The 24,713-nt window shown below is 38.3% G+C and overlaps 1 protein-coding gene across 1 annotated transcript in view; it reads right to left on the bottom strand.

The window, feature by feature from the left end:
• Positions 1-339: 339 nt before the first annotated feature.
• Positions 340-24,713, bottom strand: part of LOXL1 (lysyl oxidase like 1) — a 70,332-nt gene continuing 45,958 nt past the window's right edge. The window contains exons 3-7 of the mRNA XM_074232683.1: positions 19,317-19,454; positions 18,074-18,230; positions 17,014-17,109; positions 14,662-14,777; positions 340-11,019 (exon numbers count right to left, since the gene is read on the bottom strand). Coding sequence (XP_074088784.1) covers positions 11,013-11,019; positions 14,662-14,777; positions 17,014-17,109; positions 18,074-18,230; positions 19,317-19,454 — 514 coding nt within the window. The 3' untranslated portion in view covers positions 340-11,012. The remainder of the gene's footprint in view (positions 11,020-14,661; positions 14,778-17,013; positions 17,110-18,073; positions 18,231-19,316; positions 19,455-24,713) is intronic.

Raw genomic sequence — 24,713 nt, 5'->3', positions numbered from 1 at the left:
GTTTACCTGTCAAATCTATGGAAAAGGAAGCAGTTTATGACCAAAGAAGAGATGGAGGACATCATTAACAACAAACTATATAATTTTGATTACATTAAATTAAAAAGCTTTTGCACAAACAAAACCACTATAACCAAGATCAAAAGAAATGTAGTTAATTGGGAATTTTTACAACTAGTATTTCTAATAAAAGACATTTCTAAAATATAGAGAGAATTGAATCAAATTTATAAAAAAAAACCCAAGCCATTCCCCAGTTGACAAATGGTCAAAGTATATGCAGAGGCAATTTACAGATGTGGAAATCAAAGCGATCCATAGTCATATGAAAAGTTTCTCTAAATCATTACTGATTAGAGAAATGCAAATTAAAGCATCTCTGAGGTATCACTTCACACCTCTCAGACTGGCCAATATGACCAGAAAAGACAATGATCAATGTTGGAAGGGATATGGGAAAGCTGGGACACTATTACATTGTTGTCAGAGCTGTGAACTCATTCAACCTTTCTGGAGAGCAATTTGGAATTGTGCCCAAAGGGCAATAAGTACTCTTCCATCCAGCAATACCACTACTGGGTCTGTACTCTGAAGAGATTGTGAAAAAGGGTAAAAAGATTACCTGTACAAAAATATTCATAACAGCCCTGTTTGTGGTGGCAAAGAAGTGGAAATTGAGTGAATGTTCATCAACTGGGGAATGGCTGAACAAATTGTAATATATGTATATTATGGGACACTATTGTTCTATTAGAAACCAGGAAGGAGGGGAATTCAGAGAAGCCTGGAAAGATTCGCATGAACTGATGCTGAGCAAGATGAGCAGAACCAGAAGAACACTGTACACCCTAACAGCAACATGGGATTGATGATCTTGATGGACCTGCTCATTTCGTCAGTACAACAATCAGGTACAATTTTAGGGTATCTGCGATGGATACAGATGAATACCATCTGTATCCAAAGAAAGAATTATAGAGTTTAAACAAAGACCAAAGACTATTACCTTTCATTTTTAAAAAAATCGTATCTTATTATATAATTTTGCTATCTCTTATATTTTATTTTTTCCTTAAGGATATGATTTCTCTCTCAACACATTCAATTTTGATCAATGTATAGCATGGAAACAATGTAAAGACTATTAGACTGTCTTCAGTGGGGGGTGGGGAGAGGGAGGGGAGATTGGGGGGAAAATTTTTAAATTCAAAAAAAAATTTTAGAAAAAAGAACATTCTTTCCTCTATCAGTTTCTATATCTTCCTCCCTCAAGTCCCAACTCCTTTATCAGGTTCTTTCTTCCAGGGCCCTGAAGTGCAGATTTCCTTCCTCTTAGACATGATTGCCCTTTACATACTTCCATTTCTCCCCTAAGTTTTCTCTAGGATAAACATATGTCCTTCAGAGGCTCCTCATAGGAGAGGTCTTTAGGTCTCTTGTCACCTGGATTACCCTGCTCTGGAAAGGCTCTAGGTTGTCAATATTTTTCCTAATATGATGTTCTCTGAACTGATCAGGATTTCCCATTCATTCTAGATCTGGCAAGAAGGTTCTGGCAGGGTGCATCCAGAGGCTAGGACTGTTGAAATTAGTGGATGCATAATATATGGATTGGGGATGTTGGATAAAGAGAATTGGAGGAATAGGTGCTGATATTATGGTATCAACTGCGATGTGCTGGTAAATATTTAACAACCAACACAGAAAATGGAGCGCCAGCCCTGGAGTCAGGAGGGCATGAGTTTAAATATGATCTCAAACACTAGCTCTGTGACGCTGGATCAGACACTTAATCCTGTTTGCCTCAGTGACCTCATCTGTAAAATGAGGTGGGGAAGGAAATGACAAACTACTCTAGTATCTTTGCTAAGAAAAACCCAAATAGGGATCACAGAGAGTTGGACAGCCGAAATGACTAAACAGCTTATACAACCTACTATTATGAACATTTTCTCCATCACTTTAAAGTCTAAATGATCAACTATAAACTTAATAAATCAATCCATGGTTTATAGCATGTGCTGATTTCTGAGATGTAAATGCTCACATTGAAAAATTTAACAATCAGCTCTCCGTTGCAAGCTGACTCCAGCTCACCCCCTCCTTGGAACTTTTAGGAGAACATAGAGAACCAAAACATAAGAAGGTGGAGTGAGAGATGGGGAACGGAGGGTGGTGACAGGTCCTAACTAGTTCCAAATCCTGTGAAGAAGGCATTCAGAGCAGTCAATCCTAGTCTGTTAACAAGAATTTATTAAGTGTCTAACAAATTGTAGACTTGTACTAAGTACTAAGGATACAGAGAAAGGCAAAAGTCAATCCCTGTCCTCCAGGATCTCACCATCTACAAGGAGGGGACAACATGCCAACACATGGATACAAACAAGATAGAGGCAGGGTTAAACTGAAAATAATCAGCTGAATGGAGATATCAGCATTAAGGAGGATTGGGAAAGACTTCTTGTAGAAGTTGAGATTTTATTTGAAATCCATGGATGCCAGGAGACAGAGATGAGGAGGGAGAGTGTTCCCAGCCTGAGGCACAACTATTGGAAATGCCAGAGGCTATAGATGGGCATCATGTGTGGAAGGACAAGGTCAGTGCCACTGGAATAGACACAGACACATACACACACACACACACATACACACACACACACACACACACACACACACACACACAGAAAAGAAGCAAGATCCTACTTTATTTGCAACTGTCCCTTGTCTCTTATCACTGTCTGTCCTTCACTACACTTAATTTGTGCTCATCTTACATCTACCACTTCTCTCCCCTTCCACTAATATGTAAGTTCCTTGGAGATAAAGACTGTTATTTTTCTGCATTGTCTCCCCAAAGCATGCAGTGCACATAGAAGGTAATTAACACATCCTGTAGAATTGTATTAAATTGATTTCTTGGTCATTTGTCTTTATTGATGAGTTTTCTTTGTGGAAATGGATAATATCTCAAATATAGCTCAAAAAATATCTGATACTCAAAATATTTAGGGAATTAATACAAATATGAGTAGTTCCCCAGTAGGTAAGTGGCCAACAGATAAAACCAAATGATTTTATTTTTCTCTCTCTCCACAATTACATGTAAAATTTTTTAATATTAGTTTTTAAAATTTTGAGTTCCAAATTCTCTTCCTTCCTTTCCTTCCTCCTCCTTGAAAAGACAAGCAATTTTATATTGATTATACATGTGAAATCATATAAACATTTCCATATTATCAATATTGCAAACGAAAATGCAGACCAAAAAAAAACCAATCCCAAGAAAAATAAAGTTAAGAAAAGAAGATGTATTGATCTATATTAAGACTCCATCCAGTTCTTTATCTGAAAGTTGATAGCATTTTTCATCATGTGTCCTCTGGTGTAGTCTTGGATCATTATATTGCTGAGAATAGCTAAGGCATTTACAATTCATCATCATACAATTTTGCTCTTACTGTATACAATGTTCCATTTCACTTTGCATCAGTTCATGTAAGTCCAAGTTTTTCTGAAAGCATCTTGTTCATTATTTCTTATAATAAAATAGTATACTATCACAATCATATATCCCACAATCCATTCAGACCCCCTTGAGTTCCCATTCTCTGCCTCCATAAAAAAGAGTAATAAATAATTTTCAAAAGAAAACTTAAGGTTTTTTAAAGTTCCAAACATTAAAATTCTAATAAAATTCAGCACAGCTCCGAGCTTTGCCTAGGTTCAGATTGTTTTTTAGTCATTACTTAATTTAAAAGCTTGACTCAAACACCCGCAATACATCTTTATTCCAGACAATGCCAAATAACACATCAATTAAAAGCAAAACACATTTAATTAAAATAATAGGGCAAGGTAAATAAGGAATTGAGTCAGGAAATAAATGTTTTCTGGACCTATTAACAAATAGCTGTTATCTCCTACGCCTTTAGGAAAGCAGTCATCCATTTTCCATTTAATTTCTTTATATTCTCAACAGAGAAGAAGGATACAGTCAGTTTTGATTCAAGATACAGTGTTGAGACTTAAATCTGAAGATACTCTTGCCTACTCATATCCCCTTTGACCTTAGTGCCTGACCTTGCAAACCTCCTCTTGTACCACTTCTGCAACTACCAGCAAGGGCCAGGTGGAAAACTGGAGTTCAGGATTATGTCCAGGACTGAGCCATTCTCTTCCTTTCCATAAAACTATCACTTCTCATCCATCAAGTCTTTGCCTTGGTTCCTTTGTCTTCTGCTGGTTCTCATTATCGAAGGAGAGTAAGCAACATGGATGGAAAACTCCAATCCTAGTAGTCATCGGCAAGCCTCATAAATTAACTGAAAGGGAAGCTCAACTATTTAGATCATTCCAATGAACTCAATTCAAAATGCCCATGCAAGTGAAATTCAAATTATTATGGGAGAGAGAAGTGTTCTTAGGAAGGGAATACATGCTATAAGAAAGTTGAGAGCTTCAAGTCTAAAGAAAATGAGTCAAGTTTAACCTAGAAAAATCTAGTTAAGATGGTGATACATTGGAAAGAGAACTGAGTTTGGAGTCAGGGTTTTAGTTTTTGAATTGACAATTATACATGACCTGATGAAAGTCACATCACCTTGCTGAGCCTTGATTTCCTTATTTGTCAAATGAGGAGATTGGATTAGATGAGTTCCAATAGGTTTTCCAGCTATGATTTTACAAATTTGTTCTTCACCGAAGACCCTCATCCCCATTTTAAAGATTAGGAAACTGCTAGGCAGAGATTAAGTGAATTGCCTAGGGTCCCACAAATAGTAAACAATCAAGATAGGATTTGAACAAGTCTTCACCATGAAATTAGTTAAGGGAGCTAACATCCCTAGGAAGCTTATGGAGTTCACAAGGGCTAAGACCTAAGTCTATGGCTAGATCTTCCATTATCTTGTATAATTTTACCATTTAAAATCTTTGCACTTTGTTTTAATGTATCAGATTCCAACACCCTCCCCCTTATTTTTTATCCTAGATCTCAGGTTTCCTAGCTCCTTGGTTTACTTACACCAGTTCTGGGAGGAGAAGTGGACAGTTCCTAAATTTTAAGAAGAGACATTAGATGTCATCTAATTCAACTTCCTCATTTTAAATATGAAGAAACAGACTTAAGAGAGGTCAAATCTTTTCCCCAAAGTCACACTGAAGTAGTGATAGGTAGAAAACCCAGCATTTCCCCCTTAGTTTCTCAATTAGCTTTATAACCTAGTTCTTATATTGATTAATTAGAGGAAGGTAGTTTGTTGGTACTCTAGCTAAGTAGTATGGAAGAAATAGAATTTCAGAGGGCATTGTGTTAGTAAATAATGGAAGGTGAGAAATTGGGAAATTCTTGGATTTTTGTAGTTCATCAGGGGAGAGCCATTCTTGACCTTGCAGGATGTGTTTCTTTATTACATCCTCACTTTCTTCCCCCAACCCAGACCTCCACATCCTTACTCTGGGGAGCCTTTAATTAACAAACTTCTTTCCCAAGAAGGAGAGAGTAAATTTCCTCCCTCCCCGCAAGGGGAAATGTGATGTTGTATAGGTGCCTAGAGAAAGTATTGATGACCCCGAAGGGAAAATATTCTGTTGAGTTTGTCAGAATGATAGGTATAATGCAAGACTCAAGGATTATGCATGATACTTTTGGGCAAGGAGACCTGATCGTGAACCCTCAAATCACCTCATGTAAGAGCTTACTTTGTCTAGATTAAATATATAATAATAATAATAATAATAATGATGATGATGATGATGATGATGATGATGATGGTGGTGGTGGTGATGAAGATGATAAAACATTCAATATCCCACTGGATGAAATGTTGGGCCTGGAGTCAGAAAGACCTAAGAATAAATATGACCTCTAGCACCAGCTGTTGCTTTAGTTTCCTGAACTATAAAATGGGAATAATAAACAGCACCTGTCTCCCAGGGTTGTGGGGAGGATCAAATGAAATCATATTCATGTAATACTTTGCATAGTCTGCAGCATAGTAGGTCCACAACAAACACCTGCTCCCTCCCTTTGGTGACTTGTTCCCCAGATAATCACCTCTATCAGGTATCCTGTATGTGACATTTGAAGATGTACAAAAAGGGGTGGCTAGGTGGCGCAGTGGATAGAGCACTGGCCTTGGAGTCAGGAGTACCTGAGTTCAAATCTGGCCTCAGATACTTAATAATTACCTAGCTGTGTGGCCTTGGGCAAGCCACTTAACCCCATTTGCCTTGCAAAAACTAAAAAAAAAAAAAAGATGTAAAAAGCCCTTACTTAGTGTACGTTTTGTGGTATGGAGGAGAGTACTGGACCTGGAGGCAGGACCTTGGATTCAAGTCCCCTCCATGACAGCCCAAAGCTGTGGAACTCTGGACAAGGTTCCCCTGGGCCTTACTTTCCTTCTATATCATGGAGATTCTAGTCTCTATAGTATCTACAGATAGTTGTTATGACCCTAAATTGAAGCAAGAAAGGACTTTCCAAACTTTGAAATGTAATATTAAAGTCAATTATTGTTATTCTGTTGATAAGAATGTTCCTTTTCCTTTTAGAGACCTGGGTATCCCAACTGTGTCCTTAACAACAGGAAAATGCCTAATCGATGCATTGCTGAATTCAAAGGGTTAAAAAAAAGTGCTTTTCAAATTTTCTCTCCCTCTCACTCCCACCCAGACTAATGGAAGCCTATCTCTACTCCCCTGGCAACTCATGTCCTTGAGTACATACCTATATGACTCCCCTTGTATAGCTTGTCTCACATCTCCCAGTTGAAAAGATATCTTCTCATTCCCTCAAATTTGGATGCAACATGATATAATTAAAAGAATATTGCACAAGGAGGCAGGATATTAATTCTGACTCTGTGTAGCCTTGGACAATATTCTTCTCTCTCTAGAGGCTTCTCGACAAAGTGAGAGGTAGGGGAATATGGTTTTGGAATGTCATACACCTAAATGCAGTCACCATGTCTATTGATTTTGCTCAATTATTTTTCTTTGTTACAAAGAAGGGTTTAGGGGTGGCTAGGTTTTTTGATGTTGGTAGTGGGATTTTCGTTTGCTCTTTAAGACTAGATCTCTCTAGGGGCGGCTAAGTGGCACAGTGGATAAAGCACTGGCCTTGGAGTCAGGAGTACCTGGGTTCAAATATGGTCTTAGACACTTAATAATTACCTAGCTGTGTGGCCTTGGGCAAGCCACTTAACCCCATTGCCTTGCAAAAAACCAAAACAAAACAAAGAAGGGTTCATTTGGTAGTGGTCTTATATATTATAAGGGGATGCTTGTTGTACTAAAAAGAAGGCATCAATAAAACATTTTTTTAAAAATTATTATTATTATTAGGGTATTAGATCAGATGATCTCTAAAGTTTCTTCAAATTCAAATTTCTATAATTCTATGACCTTGGGTTTCAACCCTAATATTATATTTTCTAAGGTACTATTAACTCTTCCTTCATCCCCTCATTTCTTCCCTCTAATTCTTTTTATACCTCTTCCTGATCTGGTCCTAGGAACCTCTGAAGGGAAAAAGGAGTCAAAGATGGTGGTTTAAAGGCCTTCAAGGGCATGATGATTGACATATAAGATGGATTTGGATCACTGAGAATGAGGATTCCTTCTGCTTCCTCTTGGAAATGGATGCATACGTGGTAAATTGTGCCAGGATCCCTCAATAGTCTGTTTTGTCCAGGGAGGGCTGAGGCTGCAGCTTCTACTCTTTTTCTGAAAGAGTTAAGTCCAGGTGGAATGTGCTGACTGACAAGCTGGCTTGGGGACCACATTCCAGTCATACTGTCACCCAGACCCCCCCCCCCCCCGAGCTTGCCTGCCATGACCTGTGTTTCTCAGGCTCTGCTACTGAAGACTGGGATTCTTTGGAAGGAGGATTAACTCCACTCTCAGCAGGAGCTGCTCCCTGCATCTGGCTCCAAACAACCCGCTCTCAGCTTCTTATCAGAGAAGCTTCACTGACCAGGAATATATGAGACAGCTAACACAGGCATGAAATATGGTGGGCTCCTATTGGGGATGTTATGGGTAATATCTTGCCTCTCCTTAGAAAATTTCATTGCCATCAATTCCTGAATCCTTACAGAATTAATAAATATGATAACTTTTATAAGACTCCTCAATCCTCTAAAGTGTTATTATCTGATCCAGGGGTATACTCCTGGCATTGATGTTGACCAAAATTCATTTTTAGCTTGGGAGATGGTCTTTAAGAATTCATGTGGCTAGAAAGTTCAGCATCTAAGATCAAACCTGGTGATGAGTAACACTAGTCTTCCATGATATGCTGTCAGCCTATGGCCCTAGGCTGAGACTCAGGGGCCTTTGCCATATCTACACATTGCTTCAAAGCCCTTTTATACTCATCATCAGCTGAGCCTGTTGTACCATCCTATCTTTTATCTCAACTAGAACACTGTAGACCCTAAGTCAACTTGGGGGCTTATCCTTCTCACCTGGGAGAATAGGTACCCTAGGGAATGGAAATGCCAGGAAAGACGGATTGGACTTTGAAGGGGGGGAAAAAAGGATGGAGAGACAAAAATTGGTGATGGATGTATGGCCAATCAAATTTTTGCCTTTCAGATACCCTCCTGAGATGAATAGTAAATTAACTGAAGGAATAAGCTAGTCCAAAAATACAAATGAGAAATGCATATGGAGCTGAGTGAGGAGGGGAAGGAAGTGATCAGGGGTCAGAGCAACAAGCAAAATGAGGAACCAATAGTGATGAATGGGGGAGAATCATTCTAGATTCAATCAGAACTGACAACACCCAGCCTTGCCCACAAGACTCAGTCAATTGCTACCATCCTTTCTGCGGAAGTGAAATGTGGAAGTGGTTGATTCTCAGCTCCTGAACTACACTCCTTTAAACTCTTGAGTTCTAGTTTTCCTGTTGGCAATGGGCTGCCTGGTCTAGAGAACAGTTATGGGCTGGTTCCATGGTGAGTACGTTACTTCTTTTCTTCTCCTATGATTAAAGAACTCTCACTATTCTATGCTTTTGTGTAAAATTGCCATTGAAATGCAGCAAGAATTGGACAAAGGACAGTTTTCTTATTGGATGGTGACACCAAAAGCCAAGAGTCTGATGGCAGACATTCACTTGTAGCCTGATGATATGAGTATTAACAACTGCAAAGGGGTATAAAAGGAGATAGAGATAGCTAGCTAGCTAGCTCTTTGAGAGACAGAAATACCAATGTTACCCCAGAGAGAATAATTCCTGGGGTGAGTGTTTTTTTGAAAATGGCTGGTCCTTAATTTTGAACAGGATCAGGTAATTGGTCAAGTGTCCCTAGTAGTTGAATAAATTTTATTGAATTGAATTCTTTCTTTCCCTTGTCCCTCTCTAATACAAACTTTGCCTTCTGGTTTACATCCCTAATCAACAGCTCTTTGCTTGGAGCAGAGATTTAGATTGAGGCAATTGCATAATTTAATTTTGGCACTGAAATGTAATGTTCTTTTCCAATCACATAGATTGATCCTTTGAGAACTCATTCCTAGCATTATAGAGTAGAATGCATACTTGGTTTGGAGTCAGAGATCTGAATTTCAATCCTGACTCTACTATTTGCTGTGAATCTGGCTAAGTGACTTATGCTCTTTCCCTATTCCAATCTACCTCTTCAGTTTCTTGCTGTGTTCTGTGTAAAGTCCCTGAGGTAGATGAATGCCTCAGTTCTCCTCCACTGTAAAATGAGGAGGTTGGACCAAATCTATGATTTTTTTAATCATAGACAAGTGGCTAGATATTAATAATAGTTTAATTTTTTGTAATGTTTTAAGGTTCACAAAATGCTTTCCTCACTACAATCCTTTCAGAAAGATAATATAAGTATTAGACTCCTCATGTTACAGATAGTGAAACTGAGGCTCACAGTATTTAAGCAATTTTGTAAGTCACATAGCTTGTAAGCTGTGGAGCCAGGATTTTTGTTTCCAAAACAAGGGATAATAATTCAAGAATCTGAACCTCTTGATATGAAATGTTCCAAGCTCCTTGGTATGGATACCTGGACAATGTCAGTGTTGAGAATCTATGTTATGATAATCTTTATTCTTCATTTCCTTTTTTTATTTTATTTTTGTTCTTCATTTTCAAAGAAGACTATGATATCAGGGAGGTGATGCAATGACGAGCACATAATTTGGATTTAAGTGGGGGGAGGGGTTGTGCTAAGTCACCAGCCTCAATTTCTCTTCCAGAGCCATCTGGGTCCAGTGACCAGACATGAATCAGGGCAACTGGAGATGGCCCTGGATGAGAAGTAATCAGGGTTAGGTGACTTGTCCAAGGTCACACAGCTAGTAAGGGTCAAATGTCTGAGACTGGATTCAAACTCCTGTCCTACTGACTCCAAGGTCAGAGCTCTAACCCCTGCGTCACTCAGCTGTGAACTTAATGGGGATGGGGCCAGGCAATATCCTTTTTGAGTTTTTCCAGTTGACGCTATGGAAATAGAGGTGTAAAGAACTCTGATTTATAAACTAGAAAAGCTGAGGTAAATCCCTGTCCCACCTATGTGGCTGAAGGCACTTAATCTTTTTAGACTCCTCTTATTTGTAATGAAGGGGTCTCTAAATCCTGTGGTTTAAGCCCCAGAAATTTGTAGCTGTCTAGCCTCCTGGATATTTGCCCAGAGACCTGTCCTAGCCAGATTACATGGAGATCAACAGAGTAGAAAATTTTGTTTTATTCAATTTAAATCATCAACAATCTTCACTCAGCATTGTGGCCAAAACAATAAAAAAAATAAAAAAAAAAAACAACCAACAAAACAAAGTTTTAGGGGGGAAGTTAAGTATAAAAATAAGACCTAGAGTCTCTTAAGTCATCCAGTTTGTTCCATGATGCCAAGTTCCCCTTCCTTTCATTCCAGGGTCCAGAGGATCTATGGGGTTTTGGCTGGGCATCTGGGGCCCAGAAAGAGCCAGACCATATTTGGAGAAGGGCAGTTTGGGTGGGGTGATATCAGTGAATCCTGAGCAGGTCAAGATCTAAGAGAAGAAAGACAAACATATCAATCAGCAGTCATGGGATAGATTTCCACCACTTCCCCTCATTTTGTTTGGCTTTCTCCACCTTCCAGCTGCAACACAGTCCTCCCTCAAGGGTGAAGAACTGTCCTGCTCCCCTCTCCATCCCACTTCCCAACTCCAGGGCCAGGAATGTCTGGATGCATTCCCTAGACATTATACATAATTCTACCTTGGAATTTAGGCTTTTAAAAAAGATTTCCAAAGCTTCCCACCAAGATAATATAAACTTCTTAGTCTGGCATTCAAGGACTTCTCCAAGAAGTCTTCAGCTTATCCTTCCTATGTACATATTTCCCTCCTTTCACAACTTGATCATGTTTCCTTCCTTCTTAAATGGTTGTTAACAGAATTCTCTTGCTTAGAAAGTTATCTCCTTCTCCTTTCCAAGTCTGGAGCTCAAATCCCACTTCCTTCAAGATGTCTTCCTTGTCCATTCTACCCTTCAGATCAATCTGGCCTTAGGTAATAATAACAATAATAATCATGATGATGATGATGATGATGATGGTAATGATGATTAACAATTATATAGGGCTTTAAGAACTGAAAAGCACTTTATAAGCATTTCCTTTTATTCTTACAGCCACATAGTTAAATGCTATTATTATTCCCATTTGTACAGAGGAGGGAACTGAGGCAGACAGTCACTGAGTGTCTTCCAGGGTCACAAAGCTAGTAAATATCTGAGGCAAGACTTGAACTTGGTCTTTCTGAGTCTAGATCCTGTACTGCACCACCTGTCTAATATTTGGACTAAGAAAAGGAAAGATTTAGATAAAGAGAGAAATTCTTTTCATTAAGACCCTCCTTCAATGCCATACTTTGGCATGGATCTCTCCCAAGGCTTTTAAGATTATGCCAGCCCAAAGCAAATTCCCATAATCATTATGATTAGATCTTAGATTTGACACTACAAGAGACTGTTAATTTTGCTGATGAGGAAACAAGAACCTCAGAGAAATTAAGAGATTGTTCAAAGTCATCCAGTCAATGAATGTCTGAGATAGGAGTTGAATCCAGGCTCTCCTGAATCCAAGTCCAGTAGCATATTGATGATGGACTATGAGTCTATCATCCAAGGACCAAAGTTAAATGTAGAAAGATTTAAAATAACAATGTTAGCCATTAAAAGGGTGATGGGCTTGTTTTGGGGGCGGCAGTGTTGTGACAACTCATGAAGGTCTCTTTAGTTGAGAGGTTGGGGGAAAAGAGTTGATGAGGCTACCCCTTCTGAACAAACACGGTGAAGGTTGTAATATTTTTTGGTTTAAATTGGGCCAATAAAGGTCTTTCAAAATATCAAATCACTGAAGTAAAATGTCTAGAACAAGTCTTTTCTCATGATATACCTGACTATGTAACATCATGGGGAACAGGGGGTTCAAAGAGCCAGGTCCTAGTCCTGGATTAACTACCAATTCAATGTGTATTGTGCATACATTACTTAGTCTCTTTATGGGATCCCCAGTCTGATCCTGGGGTCATGTACTAAGTCATGACCCTCACTTATCATCCTTCTATTATGTCCTTGGTGACATAAAAGACTGTGGAGACAGAGGGTACTGGAGATTGTGGTGATGGGGCCAACCTCTCACTTATCAAATGGACATCAGGATATTTGCTCTGCCTACATTTTTAAGTTCAGCTAACACCCCAGACCAACTCAGACAAGTTCCCTAGACCAGGTTGAGACTATCTCAGGACAAGATCAGAGAGGCTCTTGGAACAAGATCTCTATCCATTAGAGGTTTCATTAAAAGATTCCCACAAAACCAACTATACAACATTCATCTGCAGCCTGGATCATTTTTCATTCCCTAACCATAACTGGGACTGTCTGGAAATTCTTTTTTTTCCTGCCTTCTTTCTTTAAAGTCCATTTTTTAAAAAAAAAAAGTATTTCTTTTTTCTTTTTTCAAAAAATGTTGTCAAAACCAACAGGCGTCTCATGGCCTTTCTGGGAAAACTTTATTCCTAGATTCCTGTTTGTCCTGGCTCCTTCAGAGTGTGGTTGGAATCATAGAGAAATATTAATAGACTTGTTTCATTGAACTATGCAGTCCTTTCCAAACACTTATGTAAAATGTTTGGAAGAGAGGATGATGCGAATTTCCACACAATGATGGAGTTTACAAAAAAGAATCCAGTCCTAGAAGCCCCAAGGAAAACTGAATGGGCTACTCTGTTCCCCTAAATCTCCCACTCTTCTGTTGACTGGCCTTTAGATACACATATTGCCTTTTTCCTTTCAACAGAAGTAGGCAGATAATGAAGGCTCAATAACCTATCTTTCAGTTGCAGCTGATGTCTTTTCACAGACTACTCCTAACTTGCTTGGTTGGCTCATAATCTGCTCAGGCAAAGTGAGACTATGATGAGGAATCTGAAAAAAAATCTTTCTACTTCTCTCCTCCCAATCCAGATAAGCTGTATTTAAATGAAGAAAGGTATGTTTAACTCACTTCAAACTGACATAGATAAATTTCCAATTTAATGTCAACTGCTGGAGGACTTTATCAGAATATAAGTGCAAGAGGTGGAATTTCCATTATATTTATTGGACAGGTCTAAGACCAATTATCTTGGTGGTTTAGGCACAGTGCAAAATAAGACCGAGATAATAATGACTTCGAACCCTGGGTGCGTCAGTTATCTGTGCTTAGTCTCTGTTAACAGACTTCTTACCACAATCTAACCCCTGTCCCAGATATGAGACTGATCTTAGTTACAGACTGATCTTTAGTTACAACCACAGACCAATATTTAATTTGGATCACAACCCCCCTAACAAACCACAGAATGCTCCCTAAACCTAGTCACAAAGTGGTTCCTAACTTCAGTTCCTGACCAGTTCTTTAAAGGTTGGTCACAGATTGACTCGCCACAGACAGATCTGTAATTCTGGCCATAGGCTGATGCCCAACCTCCCTCACAGATTAGCTCTCTAATTATGACCATGTACCAACTCCCAACTCTCTCTCTTCTCCTCCAACTCTGACTATAGACTGATTGTTCAGTTCAAATGTGGTCATTAGGGCTACCAGGTATGAGGTTGTGGATGACTCAGTGGAGCTCATCCTCACTGAAGAGCTAGAGCTCAGAGCCCCCATCCTATTACTGGTGAGTAGGACTAATTATCTTCAGACACAAAGGATCACAATGTTATCTAATGCAGCAAGAGTATGCCATGTGTGTATTCAAGTGAAGTAGCTTTCATAGTCAAACCTTTGTCTACTCAATGTATTCTAACTTCCCCTTAGGAAAAATCAGGATTGGGGTCCTAAGTGAATTTCTACAGCTGTCGATCTATCAAATTGAACATGTTTTGGCTCAGTCACCTACATGACACATTTCTGCAGGCCTGATCAGATGAGCCTGGAAGCACATTTGGCTTCATTGTTTTCAAAGACTTCAAATCAGAAAAACCAAAACCAAAACCAAAAAACCAATCCTCTTCTCTTCCCCCCACCCTTTTTCCATTTGATTCACTGGACTACCACTCTCAAATTCTTCCTTCCTTTCCCTGCCCAAAGAATAGATGAGGGCAGGATGATGGAAGGAAAGGAAGAAATCCTTTGTGAGGACTTATGGTCTCCTTACTGGGCAATTTTGCAGTTCGTGGTGGCAACATAACGTCCGGTGTAGTGGATGTTGCATCTCACAACATTATTGGTGAAGTCAGACTCCAGCACAATGTACTTTGGGTTCACCTGCACCTATGAGGCAAAGGGAAGGAGATGGGAACTTGGTCAGAAGCAATGATTTCACCTGGGAGAAAGAATATGAAGGGAGGTCACAAAATTACCCTTTCCCTCTCTTTCATAAGAAAAACTGAAGCCTTCCCAAGATAATGATGGTTGAGTTATAATCTGTTTAGCCCTCTTTCACATCTGTGATTCTAAAGGAGGAAATTTCTGACAGCTAGAGCTTATTGCTACCTAAACATGAATGTAAAAGAAACATAATTCATTCACAGATAATGGGTTTCAAGCACTGCCACTATTCACCTGTGACAGAGATATTGCTATACTGTCAGATCTTAATTTTTTGGACTCTGTTGTTTTTTTTTTTTTGCTGGGTGTGTGTGCATGTGTGTGAGAAAAGAGAGAAAGAGAGAGAGGCTGATCTAAATTCTAAGATTTATTTGGGAGATATTTAAAAATAAATATGATTCTAAAACTTCCAGGTGCTAGATTATAAGCTTTTAAGGGCAAAAAAATCATAGCTTACTCATCCTTGCATCCCCATAATGTACAACACATAATAAATGTTTTTTTTAATCTCCCTTAATGTTAGTGCCTTTCCTCTTCTGATTATCTTCAATTTATCTTGTAAAGATCTTGTTTGTACCGTTAATTGTAAGTTTTCTCCTCCATTACACCATGAGCTCCTTGAGAGCAGGGTCTGTATTTTGATTTTCTTCGGATGCCTAATGCTTAGTCCAGTGTTTGCCAGGCAGTAGGCACTTAAATGTTTGTTGAATGACTGACAAAATGTGCTGGATGAATGAATTTTTAAAAAGGTAACCTCTAGCCATTAACAAATTGTTGCCAAGTAGAGATTCCCCTGAGCCTGCTTTAATGAATAGTTAAGGCTAAATAGGTTGTCAAAAGTACATTAGTGGTTTGTGTGTAAACAGGGCAGTGTGGGATGATGGAAAGAATTCTAGATTTGGAGTCATAGAAGAAATTGGGTTTAAATCCTGCCTCCAACATTTACTGGCTGGGGGACTGTGGGCAGCTCACTTCATCTTTCTGAGCTTCAGATTCCTCCACTTTAAAATGATGCTCTTGTTATGAGACTGAAATAAGACAATGTAGGTAAGGTGTTTTTCTAACCTTAAAGTACCATATGCAGCTCTGTTATCATTAAGAAGAGTGGTTTGCTATGGTAACAAAGCATATTTCAATAGCTTGAACTCACAAAGCACATTACCTCCATTACTTCATCTGATCTTTGCCCCAATCTGATGAGTGAGCTTACTATTATGCCCATTTTATAGATAAGGAAAATAAACTCACTGGGGTGAAGCCATTTATCCAAGGATACAAAATTAGTAAGTGATTTGTACTGACAATATAGTATTGATGATCAACTCAAGGCCAGGCTGCTTCCTACCATATATGTTATGCTATTATCATGTTATACTCATCTGTTTAAACATATTCCTCATAATTCATTTTCATGGTTCACAAGCTCAATAAACCCTATATTTATGAACAGTGATAAAGCTCCAGAGAAGAATGATCCCAAATCCCATGATTGGGATTTGAATGAGCCTGAATAGAGGGGGCTGACTCCCTTCCCTTACATAGAAAGCTCAGTCTGAACTCTTAGCTGAATAGCATAAGATCCTGTTCTCTAGGAGAGTGTTCAGAAAAAATAGGGAACACTTTTTTGTTCCCAATGAGGAAAAAGGGCTTTAGCTAGTTAAAAGGATGTTTTGACCTAAAGTCTGGGACTCTGAGATGTGCTGCTTACAAGAGGCTATATTGTACCCTCTGTGAGGAAGGGAGAGATGCCTCAGAGATGGTTCAAAAGGCCACCTTGCCTGAGGAAGGGGCATGTATCAAGTCATCTTTTTCATCCTTTCTGGCCCTCAAATGCCCCACTGTATTTTTTTAATGTCAATACCCTGCCCATTGGGATGTCCTTGCCAAAGGTTTTATTATGATCTTTTGGGAAACCTATGTGTTTGATATAAAGAATCCCCTTAGAAAGTACAAATTCTGTCATTCCAACCATCCCCCCACTCCAACACAATACTTTAGTTTCTTAATTCTAAGCATTTGTAGATGAGACATGGAAAAAACCTGGATAAAGAACTGAATTTTTTTTTATTTTATGCTCAAATTGTGTAGATGCAGAGGCAAGACTCATGTATCTGACCCATGTATTCTTTGTTTTCATCCCCTAGGGTTGCTGCCTCTCTTGGTTACCATGGAAACCTACCTTGAGGATGTAGTTGCCAGGCTGCACATCAGTGATGTCAATCCACTGGCAGTCGATGTCAGCGTTGTATGTATCATAACACCCTGGACTCAGGCCCTGAGAAGAGGAAGGGGGGAGGGAGAACAGAATTCAGAACTCAACCCCTCCTTTAGGCTACTCACCTCCCACACTGTGCTCTTTTCCCAAACCCTTTTCCTGTGGGTCCCCAGGACTGACTAATTGCTGTTCAGGCCTAGGGGATGGTGGAGGGGTTGAGTCATCCTCTTTTATTTCAAGTCTTCTTTCCTGATACTCCATGATTTAGAGAGAATCTAGTCCAATTTTCTTCACTTTAAAGAGAAAAAAAAATCAAGGCTTAGAGATATTGATTAAATTACCCAAGTTCGAGGTATAACCAGGTCTAGAACTCGGGATTTATGACTTTTCTTTCAGTGATCTCTCAGATTTCAAGTCACCTCTCAGAGTAAGACTAAGAGAGAAGGCACGGTGAGAGAGCTGACACCAAACAGGAAGACAAAGATGGAGATCTAATATCTAATATCTGAAAAATCAGTAAAGAAACAATCATTATTATGTCCCCAGATGAAGGGACCTTAACAGTGAAAAGAACAGGATTTCCTGAACTCTCACTTTTAGTTGATCCAGGGAATTGTTTAAGATTTTTATCTCTGCCCACATTAATCTTATGGACTCCATTAATTTTCTAAAATATCTGGAAGATTCCCAGATTAGCCTTTCTCTGCCCTCCTCATCACCATAAGCCAACATCAGTCAATCCATCAGTAAATTCTATATTACTAAGTATACAGTGGATGCTCAATAAAAACACTGATGCATCAAGTGGGTGTTCTTGATTTCTGGTTGTTATTGTGTTGTATAGACACTTGCCTAGGATAACACAGCTAGCTAGTTCATGGTTGAGGTAAGCCAAGGTTCATAGTCTATCCACTAAACACAATGTCTTACCCAGAAAGGACCGATAAACCTTTTAGATTTTCCTATTGCACATTGCCCTCTTCATACTTCTGTGGCTTTCCCTCACTCACTTCCTCTCACTGACCTGTGTGTGGGAAGTACAGGCATAGCGTTTCAGGTTGCCAAAATCACATGTGGTGTCTTCTAGACAGAAGCTGGCTTTGTGACCCTCAGCCACCTTTCTGCCTGTAGTAGCATCCAGAAGGTCATAGTGGCTGAACTCATCCATGCTATGGTAATGCCTGCAAAGAACAAAGATGCTCAGCTGTGACTCTCTTAACAGTGCCTCACTCAGGATGCCACAGTGCTGACCAAGGTGCTGAACAGAAGACCCAAGTATTTCTGAAGAATCCCCAACATTTGTAACCGGTTCATGGCTCTTTCCCCTTTGTACCATTGAGGGCTACTCCATTTTCTCCTTTTACTCATCCTTTTACCTGCCTTTTCCAAAAGATGGGCTGAAGGAACAAGAGGGTCATCTTCTACCTGCCCTTTGGGATGAGTCTAGGAATCAAGCCTTTTCCTATTAGGACTTTCAAATGCCTTCACCCAACCTAATGACCTCCTACTTCTCCTCATCCTCTATCATCCCTGTGACCCACATCTGGGTCTGCCCCACTGTATCTTAAGCTCATAGTCTTTTTTGTTAGGGAATACCATATCAAAATGTGTACATATTTTGTTCCTTTCCTTTGATTCACAGTTTAAATTTTCACAGAGGTCTTGAATGCCTTCTTTCTTAAAAGATACATGAATTCATTGGTGTGAAAATATTTTCTCCTAGGCATGTTACAACCCCTCCTCACATTAGCAGTTGAACTTCATGGGCTGTTATGATCAAAAAATTAATCACCTGGTGGCCAGTCTTTTGATAGTGAGCCTTCTCTATACTTAGCTAGATTGGATCTCAGACAACAGTCATATTAGTCCACACTCAAAAAGTTTCCAACTTGGTGACACCCGTTAAAACCAAACCAGTATAAAATGTGAGTCAACTTTACCCAAAGTTATGAACCCTAAATGTGGAATTTTATGTTACTGGAAGAAATATTTTTGGACAGTGAAAAAGACTTTCTGGTACTCTTTACATTACATGACAAAGGTAGTCATTATATATCAAAGTTGAAATATTCGTGTCATTGTCCCTTTATAAACTATAAATGTTGCTTTTCTGAAATCAAATGACAAATGGATACATAGGATGATAATGGCAGGAAAAGACCCCTCCAACAGGAAGGCTAAAAGAATATCTTAGAGGTATTGGTTCTTATGCCATCTACCTGCCTTTCCCTGATTCCTTCCTGCTGCTTCTGGGAACCATTACTTACTGGTGACAACTGTGCCATTCCCAGGTGTGGCGCGGTCGATTTGGAAGAAAGTCAGCTGTGCCCTGGTTCTTCACTCGTTGGGGAAACCTCAGCAAGACACGCACATCATAGTCTGTAGCCTCAGGGCTATAGGCAGTGCTGGAGGGAAAAGGACAGGGAAGAATATCAGGGGAATTATCAGGGGAGTCACTACTGTCATCTTGACCAAGTCAATGATTTGGGGAAAGAGTCACTGGCATTTATGGAAAATATTAGAGGACTAATTGTTGGAAGAAATAATCCCATCTTCAATGCAGCTTAAATATTTAATGAATGCCTGAGCACATGTCATTGGGGAGGCAGATGATTAGAACCATAATACTTACCTTCATGGAGCTTGCAATCTAATGAAGGAGGAGACATGTACACAGATAAACATACTATGAGGCAGAACGTGATAGGTGAAAAGGAGAGTGACATCCAAAGTGCAATGAAAAACTTAAGGAGAAAGACCACAGAATCACAGATCTAGAGCTGAAGGGGACATGAGAAAACAGGGAGCCTAACATTCACTTTATAGACGAAGTCCTGGGAGGCTAACTTGCCTATGGCTCATGACTTAGAGCTTCAGGGACTGTAACTGAACCCAAGTCCTCTGATAACAGAGTAAGAGTTCTTTCCACTGTACTATACTACTTCACATAGGAGATGTTGGGGGGGGGGGGGTCAAGAAATACTTCATGGAAAAAGTGACTCCTGAGTTGGTCCTTAAAGAAAGGAAGAAACTTTAATGGTGGACAATCCATTCCAGGCATGGGGATTGGCATGAACAAAGGTCCATAAACTGAAAAAAATCATCACAAGAATAGAGGATAACAAATGGTCAGTTTGAATGAAGTAAGGACAACTCATATTATTCCACCACCACTATCACTATGACTACCATTGCCAAAGGAGTAGAAATAGTGAAAAAAACTGGATTTGAAGTCAGAGGACTGGAGTCCAAATCCTGGTGGTGGACCTGTGTTAAGTTGGGTAAGTCACTTGGCTTCTTTGGATATTAGTTTCCTGTTTTGCAAAATGAGGTCCAGGTGACCTCTATGTTTCTTTTTTCTTTTCTTTTCTTTTTTTGCAAGGCAATGGGGTTAAGTTGCTTGCCCAAGGCTACACAGCTATGCAATTAGTAAATGTCTGAGGCCGGATTTGAACTCAGGTACTCCTGACTCCAAGGCCGGTGCTCTATCCACTGTGCCATCTAGCCACCCTGACCTCTGTTTCTTACAAATTCTGCACCATATGAAGCAACATGGTGTAGTGATATTATTATTTAAGTCAGAAAACCAAGATTTGAATTACTCTGCTATTTACTATCCATATAACTTTAGGAAAGTCATTTGGTCTCTCTAAGACTCAGTTTCTTCATCTATAAAATATAGAGGTTGTACAAATTGAGTCCTAGGATTACTTCTTACCCTAACAATGTTTGTATCTGCAATACAATTGGCTAGAGCCAGGTTGTAAAGAATTTTGAAAGCCAGAGTTTTACTTAGTGGACCACAGAGCCACTAAAGGTTTTCAGAGACATACAAATACCAAACCCGCTATGGTCCTCAGCTGAGGATACCAAGTTAGGAATATCCATAAATTTTTTCAGATTTCTTTTATTGAATTAAAATCTTCTATGTTGCTATTTTCACTAATAGGTCCTAGTTCTGCCCCCTGGGGCCAAGAAAAGCAAGCTAAATTCCTTTTTTCCTTTCTTAGTTCTTTTAATACCTGAAGAGAGCTATAATGTTCCTCAAAATCTCTTCTTTGCCAGGTTAAAGATTCCCAGTTACTCCAGTGGATCTTCATATGGTTTCCAGTTTTCCTACCATTGGACATGTTTCAGTTGGACATAACCTCTTTTAAATGTGACACACCCAACTGGCAAAAAATTATTCCGATGTAGTTTGACCTTGGGACAGCATAGTAGGGCTTTAACTCTTTTGGTATGGGAGCATGTATGTTGAAACATATGCTTTATGCACATTTTGTATTAGTTGTTTTAGGTTCATTTATAGGGTAGTTAAGAAGAAACTAACATTGAAAATATAATTGATCTCTTGTGGAATACATATTTTTGGCCAAATCTGGCACAAAATATGCAGCACTGGGATGAAATGGGGGAAAAAATCCAATACTTTTAATCTAGATCTTAACTTTCTATTGATGTACCTGAAGTTTGATTGAGTTCTTTCAGCTACCACGTGCATTATTGATTAGCTTTATAGCCTATTAAAATAGTCAAGCTCTTTTTGTAAAAACTGTTGTCTAGGGGTGGCTAGGTGGCACAGTGGATAGTGCACCGGCCCTGGAGTCAGGAGTCCCTGAGTTCAAATCTGACTTCAGACACTTAGTAATTACCTAGCTGTGTGGCCTTGGGCAAGCCACTTAACCCCATTTGCCTTGGGGGAAAAAAAACCTTAAAAAAGACTGTTGTCTAGTTAGGTTCCCAAGTTCTGTCCTTGTGCAGTTGCCTTTCTGAAATGAGGCATAGTATTTTAAAAATTCTCTTTATTGCATTTCATTTTATTAGATTCAGTCCATTTTTCTAGCCTTTGAGGTCTCATCATTTTACTAGCAACTTTCTTCCATTCAGATTCAGGGAAGCAATAATCTTTTAAAATCTAATCATCTATTGATCATCACTATTTAGATCTGATAGTAGAATTACATAGATTTATAAATGGTTAAATAATCCCTTAGACTGTATCTGTCAATTGTATCATGAGACAATTTATCAAAAACTTTCAGAAATTGAGGCACCATGTGCATCGCACTCCACTGATCTGCAAATCTATGTAAACTTGCAAACATCAGCCTACCATGAATTGTTCTTTTGTGTGTGTTTCAAAGTAAATATTTAATTTTTCTAAGGAACTGACAACTATTAAAAATATTTTACAAATTTTCCCAATATAATTGAAAAAAGAAGCAATGAAAAATCATTGTCAGTTCCAAAGCAAATTTGAGCTTCCTTACTCTATTTAAAAATAACTTATAGGTGGCACAGTGGATAGAGCACCAGCCCTGGAGTCAGGAGTACCTGAGTTCAAATCTGACCTCAGACACTTAGCAATTACCTAGCTGTGTGGCCTTGGGCAAGCCACTTAACCCCATTTGCCTTGGAAAAAAAAAAAAAACCTTAAAAAAAACTGTTTTCTAGTTAGGTTCCCAAGTTCTGTCCTTGTGCAGTTGCCTTTCTGAAATGAGGCATAGTATTTTAAAAATTCTCTTTATTGCATTTCATTTTATTAGATTCAGTCCATTTTTCTAGCCTTTGAGGTCTCATCATTTTACTAGCAACTTTTTTCCATTCAGATTCAGGGAAACAATAATCTTTTAAAATCTAATCATCTATTGATTATCACTATTTAGATCTGATAATGGAATTACATAGATTTATAAATGGTTAAATAATTCCTTAGACTGTATCTGTCAATTGTATCATAAGACAATTTATCAAAAACTTTCAGAAATTGAGGCACCATGTGCATGGCACTCCACTGATCTGTAAATCTATGTAAACTTGCAAACATCAGCCTACCATGAATTGTTCTTTTGTGTGTGTTTCAAAGTAAATATTTAATTTTTCTAAGGAACTGACAACTATTAAAAATATTTTACAAATTTTCCCAATATAATTGAAAAAAGAAGCAATGAAAATCAGTTCCAAAGCAAATTTGAGCTTCCTTATTCTATTTAAAAATAACTTATAGGTTGTGCAGTGGATAGAGCACTGGCTCTGGAGTCAGGAGTACCTGGTTTCAAATCCGGTCTCAGACACTTAGTAATTACCTAGCTGTGTGGCCTTGGGCAAGCCACTTAACCCCATTGCCTTGAAAAAAAAAACTTAAAAAAATAAAAATAACTTATTATGCATTTACTTTAACTATGCACAATAGAATGTAAGCTCTTTGAAGGGAGGGACTGTTCCTGTTTTTGTCTTATATCCCTGGTACCAGTCTGGCTTACTGGATAGGAAGTTGACCAGAAAGTCAGGAAAACCCAAGTTCAGTTGGGTGTGTGTGTGTGTGTGTGTGTGTGTGTGTGTGTGTGTGTGTCTAACTCTCTGTAACCTCATTTGAGGTTTCCTTGGCAAAGATAAGGAAGTGGTTTCTCATTTCCTTCTCCAATTAAATAAAGAACAGAGACAAATGCGGTTAAGTGACTTGCCCAAGGTCACACAGCTAGTAGGTATCTAAGATCACATTTGAACTCAGGAAAATGTCTTCCTGTTCCAGACCAGTGCTCTATCTACTTCACCACCTAGCTTCTCCCATTCTAGATGGATAATATATGAAAAAACAAACATTTTTTATGGACTTATCTTTATACTGCAATCTTACTGAATTCATTTGTCATTACATTTTATTGTTGCAATTGATGATTGATTTCTATATAAGCATTAATGACATCTGAAAATAATATTTTGATATCATTTTCTTCTGTTACTCTCTTTATTCTTGTAATTTCTAATAGTGCCAAATAGAAATGGCTACATGGGCATCTTGTTTTATGCCTGTTTTTAGTAAAAGATGCTTCTGATGTTTTTTTCATTGCATATAATTCTGTCTCTGAGTTTAGCTAAATATCTCTTTTTAAATTGAGGGACAATAATTTTATTCCTTTTTAAGGGTTGCTTTTAACAGTCATGGATAAATTTTTTTTCATTGAAGGAATTTTATGATTCCATGATTTTAAAATATTTTTTCTTTTTAATGGCTTCTAGTTTCCCTAATATTGAATTATTTTTCTATTGTTGGTTATATTTCATTTGACTAGAATGAAGAAATTATTTTAATGTAGTAGTATTTTCTATTTGCTAATAATTAATGAATTTGGCCTAGCCTTTTTTTTTAAAGTTTGGTTTTATAAGGTTTAGACTCAAGATCATATTTGTTTCATAAAATAAACTGGATATCAGTCCATCTTTCTCTAATTAGCAATTTTCTACAGAGCATGGGAATTATTTATTCTCTGAAGATTTGGAAAAATTCACCCCAAAATATCCTTTCATTTTTTAAATTTTTTTTCAAGGTAATTCACTGATGATTTGTCAGATTTGTTCCTTTGAAATTTGTTTATTTATCTATTTTCTCTCATGTGGGTTTTAACATGAATATTTTTGCAAACAGTTACTCATTTTACTTAAGATCCTCAATTTGTGTGCAAAATTTCTTAAGGATATTATTAATTTTCCTTGCAATTTTAATGATCTATTTTTATTTTTCCACTGGGTGAATGGTGTTTTTCTTTTATTTCTGTGAGATTGTTTCCTAAAATGTCAACATTATTGATTTTTTTAAAGCTCTTAGTTCCATTGATTAAAGTAATTCTCTTTCTTTTTCTTTCCTATTAATTATTGCTCTTATA

The sequence above is a fragment of the Macrotis lagotis genome, chromosome 4 (assembly GCF_037893015.1).
Source record: "Macrotis lagotis isolate mMagLag1 chromosome 4, bilby.v1.9.chrom.fasta, whole genome shotgun sequence".
Classification (NCBI taxonomy): Eukaryota; Metazoa; Chordata; class Mammalia; order Peramelemorphia; family Peramelidae; genus Macrotis; species Macrotis lagotis.
The sequence above is the reverse complement of the archived record's forward strand: the minus strand, read 5'-3'. Positions and strand labels throughout refer to the sequence as shown.